This window comes from Quercus suber, unplaced genomic scaffold, assembly GCF_002906115.3.
Source record: "Quercus suber isolate HL8 unplaced genomic scaffold, Cork oak 2.0 scaffold_340, whole genome shotgun sequence".
Lineage (NCBI taxonomy): Eukaryota > Viridiplantae > Streptophyta > Magnoliopsida > Fagales > Fagaceae > Quercus > Quercus suber.
In genome coordinates, this window is record NW_027069792.1 from 653,984 (window position 1) to 663,849 (window position 9,866).

General features: G+C 29.6%; 1 protein-coding gene and 1 long non-coding RNA gene across 2 annotated transcripts; both read right to left on the reverse strand.

The window, feature by feature from the left end:
• Positions 1 to 4,346: 4,346 nt before the first annotated feature.
• Positions 4,347 to 5,711, reverse strand: LOC112025809 (uncharacterized). Its single transcript, XM_024058498.2, has 2 exons — positions 5,489 to 5,711; positions 4,347 to 5,391 (listed from the first exon to the last, which is right to left on the reverse strand). The coding sequence occupies exons 1-2, from the start codon at positions 5,631 to 5,633 to the stop codon at positions 4,622 to 4,624; spliced, it is 915 nt and encodes a 304-aa protein (XP_023914266.1). The 5' UTR covers positions 5,634 to 5,711; the 3' UTR covers positions 4,347 to 4,621.
• Positions 5,712 to 9,173: 3,462 nt separating this feature from the next.
• On the reverse strand, positions 9,174 to 9,860 carry LOC136061671 (uncharacterized). The gene is made up of 2 exons (XR_010623512.1): positions 9,722 to 9,860; positions 9,174 to 9,470 (listed from the first exon to the last, which is right to left on the reverse strand). It is a non-coding gene; the product is annotated as an uncharacterized LOC136061671 (long non-coding RNA).
• Between the last annotated feature and the right edge of the window lie 6 nt (positions 9,861 to 9,866).

Here is a 9,866-nt window from a genome sequence, read left to right on the forward strand (position 1 = left end):
TGGCCACTAATCTTGATGTTTGGAACCCAATTGATATTTGTGGACGGAATAAAAAAATGATGATGTGTAAGTTACTGTAATATAACTATGTTTCCTATTATCTATCTTTTATCTTTTTTCTATACTATTGTGAAGAGAAAAAACCTTTGGTTTCACTTTTTGTAAATACTAACTCATATGAATTATTAGCCTCTTCACACGTGCGCTACACATATTTAGAGGCTCTCCTTTTCTTTTTTTCTTTTTTCTTTTTTTAATTATAATCATTTATCATAATTCGAGGTTGATGCATTTTTTAGTTACATATATACTTAAGGATGTGATGAGATTTATGCATTTTTAAATGTATTTATATTTTGTGTTACATCTCTTTATGCCTAGGAATTTTGGTGATTAAAAAATGCATCAGCCCCGAATTAGGATAAATGAAAATTTTCTGTACTAAATAAACAAGTTTATGAATAATTGAAAAAAAGTTTAAATAAATTCATAAACATGAGGCTCATTTTAAGACTTAAAAAAAAGGTTTAAATTTTCTTTTGAGGAAAACTTCCATGCGAACTGTGAAGACCACTTATGATACAATCAACATATGGCAATTGCAGTAATTTACGACAGTTTATGAAACATACGATTGGTCTAGATTCTAGAGCTGAATGATTGAAGAATCTTTATAAAATAGTTGGAAAAGAATTCTTAAATTGGGATCAACTTGGTTTGGTCTGTCTAGTGCTGTCAAAAATTAAAATGATAATTGACAAGAAAATATGGAAGAAGGGCAACAAATAAAGCTGCTAAAGAATATTGGCCAATGCATATCCTTCCTTATTTTTTTTTGGGGTCATATTAGAAGATAGTAGTCACGCCTCAGTCATTCTTTACAATTAATTTCGGTACCCTAAACAGGAAAGACACTATGATTATAAGTTGCAAATCCAAGCGATATATGCGAATATATTATTATTTTGAGATTTGAAATAATATATAATTTGATCTCTCTAAAAATTAAATAAATTTTTAATAGTAATTTCTATCTCTCTATTTTTACAAATTTTTATGTTTTTGATTGATATATATATATATATATATATATTGAAGTGTTCCATATTTTTCTAACTATTGTTATTATGCATTATATTAAAAAAAGTTTAAATAAATTCATAAACATGAGGCTCATTTTAAGACTTAAAAAAAAAGGTTTAAATTTTCTTTTGAGGAAAACTTCCATGCGAACTGCGAAGACCACTTATGATATAATCAACATATGGCAATTGCAGTAATTTACGACAGTTTATGAAACATACGATTGGTCTAGATTCTAGAGCTGAATGACTGAAGAATCTTTATAAAATAGTTGGAAAAGAATTCTTAAATTGGGATCAACTTGGTTTGGTCTGTCTAGTGCTGTCAAAAATTAAAATGATAATTGACAAGAAAATATGGAAGAAGGGCAACAAATAAAGCTGCTAAAGAATATTGGCCAATGCATATCCTTCATTATTTTTTTTGGGGTCATATTAGAAGATAGTAGTCACGCCTCAGTCATTCTTTACAATTAATTCCGGTACCCTATACAGGAAAGACGATATGATTATAAGTAACTAGTTGCAAATCCAAGCGATATATGGGAATATATTATTATTTTGAGATTTGAAATAATATATAATTCGATCTCTCTAAAAATTAAACAAAATTTTAATAGTAATTTCTATCTCTCTTGATGAAGTGTGAATTCGTCAGCCAATGCGTGTAGACAAAAATGATCTCCGGCCTCCTGCAAGTATGTACCCTCGAATGTGGTCACCGGTGTCGTGTCTGCCACAACGTCTCCGATGCCAAAGTCAGTATTGGAAATTATCTAAGAAAGGGCAATGTAATGTATCTGAGAAATTTTACAGTAACTATCTCAACGTGCACATTGAGATAGTTACTGTAAAATTTCTCAGATACATTACATTGCCCTTTCTTAGATAATTTCCAATACTGACTTTGGCATTGGAGACGTTGTGGCAGGCACCACACCGGTGACCACATTTGAGGGTACATACTTGTAGGAGGCCGGAGATCATTTCTATCTACACGCATTGGCTGACGAATTCACACTTCATCATCTCTATTTTTACAAATTTTTATGTTTTTGATTGATATATATATATATATATATATTGAAGTGTTCCATATTTTTCTAACTATTGTTATTATGCATTATATTTTCCTAGTTTCTTTTAGTACAACTAAAAGTTTTTAATTTCAAATTTCTCATTTTTTTAAGGAGATTATCATGATAATAAAATATTATCATATAATTACAATTGATATTATTAATAATCAATAATACTCTTAACCCAAATATGTCTTTTCTCATTCTTAAGTGAGTGCACCATGATTCTAAAAATAAAAAATAAAAAATAAAAAATAAAAAGAAGAAGAAGAAGTAAGTGCACCAAAATAGATTGAAGGAGACCAAATGGATCGAAGTTGACCAAAATGGACCGAAATAGACCGAAGTGTACTAAATGAATTGAATGGACCAAAATGAATCGAAATAATCCGAATGGACTAAAGTGGACTGAATGTCGAACTATAATTAGTAAACATAACTCAAAAATTAATAATAAAGTAATGTAAAACCACAACCTGTGACAAGTAATTTATTCCAATGTGATGAAAGTGATTTGTTATTGAAGTAACATCAATAATATTTGTTATCATATTAATATTTTAAACTAAATTACTATGCATAAGTATGTGATTCTATGTGCTTGTTAAAGGTTTTATTCAAGTTGAATTCAGTCCCATGTAGAGAAAGTTGATACACCACAAAAAAAACATATTAGAAAAACTACTTGCATGTAATATTTTTTTAACAAGAAAAAGATAAGGAAAAAAAAAAAAAAACTTTTGTCAATATTTTTATTATCTCTATCTCTTGAAGCTGATATAAATGACATATGATTCTCTAAGTTAGAGTGAGACTAGATCCTTCAACCTAAACTTGAATACTACATTGACATATAGATATGAATACAATAGTAGAATATGATTTTGTTCAGGTGAGTATAAACTAATAATAAATAAATAGTGTCTTCACTCAAGCTGTTTGTATTACATGTATTTTTTTATTATTATTATAAGTTACATTTAGGTTCAAGAATGTGTAAAGTCATGGTAGTGATAAGCGATAGTTCTATTATAATTGATAAGTTACAATTAGGTTTGAGAATTTGTAAAGACATAATATATTATTGCATACATTAATATTTATAAACATATATTTTTAAGAAATGATGGAAATAAAATAATGACATGGTCGCTGAAATGACTTAACAGAGCATAGTAACAATAAATGTTACTCTTAAAAATAGATGTTCATGCAATATTTTATTTTTTTTATTTTTTTTATTTTTTTGAGAATCAGATGTTCATGCATAAGTAGCTTATGTTTACTGGGGGAAGAATATATTGAAAAAACAGATTTGTCCTTTGATTAATTGCTGCAAAAAAGTTGAGTAGCCTTCTCGTTTTGTTAGACCTTTATCTGCTAAAATCTTTTCGATTGTCCTTTGGTTATATATATATATATATATATAAATTTGCTGAGATCCTTTGGTTATATTTCATTCTCATTCTTACTTTCCCTACAACATACGGAGTAGGTTGACTTTGAACTTGGACTATGTCTAATGTAGATTGAGCAAACCTTATGGTGGTGGAGGAGGTAATGTATCTTATGACATTGGCTGATTAATGATTTCTTTTTAGTAATGACTTATGAGCTAGTGGTAGGGACTAGGGAGCAGCCAATTGAAAGTTACATGGTTGTGTACAAGAAACAGAAGTATTGGCATCTAAAACAGAGGAAATAGTAAATCATACAAGTGGTCAATAGATTGTCTTAGTATACAGCATGCAATAAGGTTAAAAGCTACTTTTTTACTCAATTGCACGCATCCCTTCTTAACTTGTACCCTTTTTTTTAACAAAAACAACCATCCAGTGAAGTGAAGTCCTAATAAGTAGTAATATATTACTAACTTCTAATACAACCCCACCTATTTTGGGGTGGGTCTGAACTCTGGAGGAAGCATTGTTAATAATTTGCTGAGATCCTTTGGTTATATTTCATTCTCATTCTTACTTTCCCTACAACATACGGAGTAGGTTGACTTTGAACTTGGACTATGTCTAATGTAGATTGAGCAAACCTTATGGTGGTGGAGGAGGTAATGTATCTTATGACATTGGCTGATTAATGATTTCTTTTTAGTAATGACTTATGAGCTAGTGGTAGGGACTAGGGAGCAGCCAATTGAAAGTTACATGGTTGTGTACAAGAAACAGAAGTATTGGCATCTAAAACAGAGGAAATAGTAAATCATACAAGTGGTCAATAGATTGTCTTAGTATACAGCATGCAATAAGGTTAAAAGCTACTTTTTTACTCAATTGCACGCATCCCTTCTTAACTTGTACCCTTTTTTTTAACAAAAACAACCATCCAGTGAAGTGAAGTCCTAATAAGTAGTAATATATTACTAACTTCTAATACAACCCCACCTATTTTGGGGTGGGTCTGAACTCTGGAGGAAGCATTGTTAATGGCAAGTCTCACCAAACTTTTCTAGGGCCCCATAAGCCCCAGAACCTCCTCCCACAACCCAACACTAGGTACACTAATAGCCAATCCTATTACACTTGGACTACAAGCCGCAACTGTCCAATAACCAGCTCTTATTTCATCCTTTAGTTGCGCTTCCTCCCACCCACAATACCCATCAAAGAACCTGAAGTCTTCAACCCCAACCACATTCCTCTTCACCATTTCAGCTGCACACCCCACACTCTCCTTACTCCCATAATACAAACCCTTCATTACTTCCTCAAAAACCCCACTCCTCCTCACCCCATCATCACTGCCACTGGTACTCACCAAAAATAAACCATCTTCTTCTAGGGGCCCACCAAAAAACAATGGCCTACCAGAGAATGCCCCTGTTGCATCTAGCACCGTTGATCTCGTTTCCTTGATGGACATAAGTGATGGTCGATTAAGAATGATCCCAGATGGGCCCAAGGCCCCCATTGACAAGACTAGGATAACTGTTCTTTCAAAAATATGAACACCATCAAGCTTTTCAGTAGCTATGAGTAAGCAACCCTTCTCGGGCTTATGAATGATGTGAGCCCATTTATTACCAATTGTGATGGGTAGAGGTAGAGGATAATCCACCACAATATCTGGATCAACAACAGGAGAGGGAGGCTCTTGGGCTTGGGACCTTGTTGCTCCTTCTCCAGCTACAAGTTTTGCTCTAAAGCCTCGCCAGTCAGCATTAATATAAGGCTTGTTATCATCTTCCCAGGGCCAGGATGATGATTCCATATAACAACCTATTAAATTTAACTTACATCAACATTACATGCATATAGAGATCAAAAATCAATTCTTGTACGTGATAGTTAGTGATAAAGAAATTAAAACACTTACATGATACTAAAAATGGACTGCCAACTTGTCTGCGCTTAAATTGCCTAGAAAATCTCTTGGGGTGATTGAGAATTCTAGCTTTGATTGAGGGAACAAGTTCTGTAGTTTTGGTGAAGGAACTGGAGGTGAGAAAACAAGCTTCCATGGTTTTACTCCTTTCTATCAATTGTAGATTAAGATGCTGGAGGATAAGAGTAATTGAGACAAATATATATGTGGAATGTGACTAAATGTGCACCACAAGGTGATGTTCAATACCAATCCCAATCCCAATCCCATCCAAGTTGGATGTTTCTTTTTTAGGTGTCAATGGATATGACTTTACACATGGCACTATTGAAGCATATGAAAATCATTACACATGGATCGATCAAAACCTTTATTCGCGGTCATTAGATCAATCATACCCTTTTTGAATGATGTGTCAGTCTCATAGCCAGTTATATATTTTGTTGTTCCTCATTTATTTTTTATTTTTTTGGAAGAATTGTTGTTCCTCATTACTTTCTTGACTAGAGCACCAACTCGTGAAGAAATTTCATGTCACTAATCACTGCTCACTACACATGGCAGTCTACCAGTGTCCATAAGTGATTTCGGATAAAGGCCAAATTTAAAAAAGAAAATGGGCCTTCCTTTTTTGGGGGTATGGTGTGGGGCTGTATTCGATTTCCGGATGTGAGGGGTTGGATAAGGATGCCAGTCCCAGAGTTCATGTCCACAATTCAGTGGGGCAAAAATTCTTGAAATGTGAAATTGGATTTTGACGAACCTTAAATTTTATAGGATACGATATTTATTCCTTATCTTATAGGCAGAGTGCTTCTATAATTATCTAAACTAGTAAGTTTTCCGTGCAATGCACGGATAATGTTATAATATTTTATGTAAATTTGTTTTTGAAAAATATTATACATATATTATAGCATATTTATTATAAAACTTTGTTAGTAATGAGTTCATCATAAAAAGTAACAATTATAAATTGTACACATATATCTATTATAATTATTTTGTTCAAATAATGAGCAATAATGAAAACAACTTGGAGTAATATTGTATAATAAAAGTTGATAAAAGCATATTAATTCATTCTATATTATTAATTTTTATTATGTGATGTAATAAAAAGTTTCATTACGATTTTTTTTTCTTCAATGCTTTGTTATTGTGGTATGGTGACACTTGTTGTCATCATCGGTTTCTCCATCTTCAACATTTGAAATTTATTCCGTCCATATTTGTTCAATTTTTTAGCTTTCATCATTTTTTCCTTTTGTTGCATCATTTGTGTTAATTACTAATGAATTGGCACTGAGAGATTCTTGATAATGAATTGGCGCCGAGAGATTCTTGATTAGATCTTACAAAGTTTGGACTTTGTCACTAAGATTTTTCATAGGTATTTACATTTATATTAAATTTCAATGATGTGACAGTTTTTTTGTAAATTTTTTATTTTTGTTAATTTTGGAATAGTGTAGCAAAAAGAATTAACATAGTGTGTTGAATTGTGTTTTTTTTTTTTTTTTTTTTTCTTCCATACCTTTTTATCATTTGAAGACGCATCAAAAATCTTAACAAATTTTTTTTTTTTTTTTTTTTCTTCCATACCTTTTTATCATTTGAAGACGCATCAAAAATCTTAACAACTATATAATTTTCAAAACCATCTTTTAGAATGAATTCATTCAAATGAAGTAGAAAAATCCTTTTTTCCCTATTTTTTTTTTTAAATAACATGAGATTCCTTCTCCAATATCAATATTTTTACAATAATTTAAATAAGTTGTACCTTAGTTTATTTTTTAGCAAGATCTCAATCTTGTAGATTTATTTAAGATTTTCTTGGTATCTTGATCAAATATCACAAACTTTGTTTTGTTAGTTGCATTAAAAATTTCAATTTGAATTTTGTATCTAAAGTAGTTTGCAATTGTATATATATAGTAGTTATAGTGAGATAAATATATTATAAATATTTGGAGAGTATGTAGTTAATGTGAGTGCCTCTAACTTTGGGATAGAAAAATTTATTTTTGTTTTACATTTTGCACACCAAAATAATCCTGTTTGTAATTTGACATTCCTTTCACAAAGTATGCATAAAATGTAATACCAACACATTGTTGTATCAATATTACTTATTATTGCAATACCCTAACAGTTCACATCTTGCAATGAACTTTGAAATTAATATGTATTTTTTTTTTATGTAAATAATATGATCTGTTATTATTTTTATACATAAATGATGAGTATAATTTGAAATAATTAACAAACCTTTTTCGTAGGATCTCATTCAATGCATTTTATCTTTACTATTATCTTCATATTATTTAAAGATAAATCCTCCTATGAAAATTGTTTTGCATGTATTTTTGGTATTTCTTGTATAGGATCATGTTTTTTACCATTCCTATCATTGAATTTTTTTTAAAGAAAATATTAATTTAATGGCATTTTGTGAGATAATATATGCTCTTTATTAGACTTTTTTGTTATTATAAATTTTAGAAATATGCACTTGTCAATTATTTCAGCAACCTAAGGGATCTTAAGATTTATATATATTTTTGTTGCACTGGTCAATGGCAGAGAATTTGTCTGCATAAATATAAATTGCATAGAATATTATTAATAGACAAAAGCATATTGAATTGAAATTGGGGAAAAATAAAGAGATATTTCATGAGAATGAGATTTTCTAGAAGTATCATTTATATGTGAGGAAGAAAGAAGAGAGTTTGTAAGAGGATAAGAGTTTTTGCTTTGATTTACACGTGGGAATGGTCAAACTTGGGTCATAATATGTAAGGTAAGAACTGGGCCTGAGTTTTTCATAAGATTTGGTTTACTTTTAAAAGATAATCAATTTTATAGTGAATAACTTTTGATCTAATTGGTCTAATTGTCAAGAACAACTCATATCAATATAATAGTAAAAATAAGTTATTATGATTTATTGGGTAACAGTAAAAAAAAAACTTAATAAAAAGAGGTAAAAAATGCTAAATTTATATAATAGTAAAAATAAATTACTATGATTTATTAGGTAATAGTAAAAAAAACTTAATGAAAAAACTTAAAAAAATGTTAAATGCAATAAGTTACTATGATCTATTGAGTAACAGTAAAAATAAAAAAAAATAAAAAAATAAAAAAAATAAAAAACTTAATATAAAGAGGTAAAAAAATGCTAAATTTATATAATAGTAAAAATAAGTTACTATGATTTATTGGGTAAAAGTAAAAAAAAAAAAAAAAAACTTAATGAAAAAAGGTAAAAAAAGTTAAATGCAATATTAGAGTGCCACGTGGCAGGACCTCATGCACTCTCTCATGAGGTCTCTGCTTTTATATATACTAGCTTTTAAACCCGTGCAAATGCACGGAAATTACATAAGTACATGTATTTTCGAATTTTCGAAGGAAAAAAAACTGTACATCTATTTTTAACAAAATAAAAAAATAAAATAAAAAATAAAAAATTTGTAAGAGTCCACAAATAAATTTTTGTATATAAAAATAATTAGAATCCAAGAAAGCAAATATATTCAAATAATTTTAGGTAAATATTTGTAGAAAACATTTTGTTTCAAAATTTTTACTAAAATAAATTTAATTAAATAAGTACGTAGTGAATGCAATTGAATTTATAAATTTTGAAGAATAATACTTGGTATGAATTTCAAATTTAAAATGTATATAACACTCCGTATGCTATCCATAAAAATATGTGTTGTCTTACAAATAGATTCTCTTTTAAGCTTATTCTAAACAACTAAAATTGTAACATCCGCTATGATGGAGAGAAAAATATTTCTAGCAATTGGAAAAAATAAAAATAAAAAGAATCCAGCTAAAGAGAATAGTGTGAGAGTCCTTCCTTGGAAGCAAATTAGTGGGGAAGCAGGATTGTTGTTCGTTTCACATTCTTCATCTTAATACTTCTTCAGCTAAAGAAATTGAACCCATGAACCTAAGTTTAAATAATAATAAAAAATAATTAAAAAAAAAATCAAAGCTATTTAGACATCAAATTTGGCATTAAATTTGATAAGACAATTTTAATTATAAAAATACAAACCAACCTCAAGAATATCTCATCATCTCCCAATCTACATAGAACTTGCTTAATTTAATGTGCATGATAGTGGATGACAAAATCTTTGGTTTATGACTAATGGTTACATACTAACATAAGACTTGATATGTCATATTAAACTTTACCTTGAAACTGCCCAACTACTCATCTAAGCCCATTTTTTCACTAACAAAATAAACATTTCCAAGATGCATGATACTAAGAAAAAGTATGTAGTCCTTTCGTTACCTTGCATAGACAATAGAAATACCTTTAAAATTTCAAATGTAA

Excerpts from the sequence above, each read along its gene's own strand:
- LOC112025809 (XM_024058498.2), bottom strand. The coding sequence starts at position 5,633 with ATGGAAGCTTGTTTTCTCACCTCCAGTTCCTTCACCAAAACTACAGAA. Across the intron at positions 5,392-5,488 it reads CAGTCCATTTTTAGTATCAT|GTTGTTATATGGAATCATCA; the intron begins GTAAGTGTTTTA and ends TAAATTTAATAG.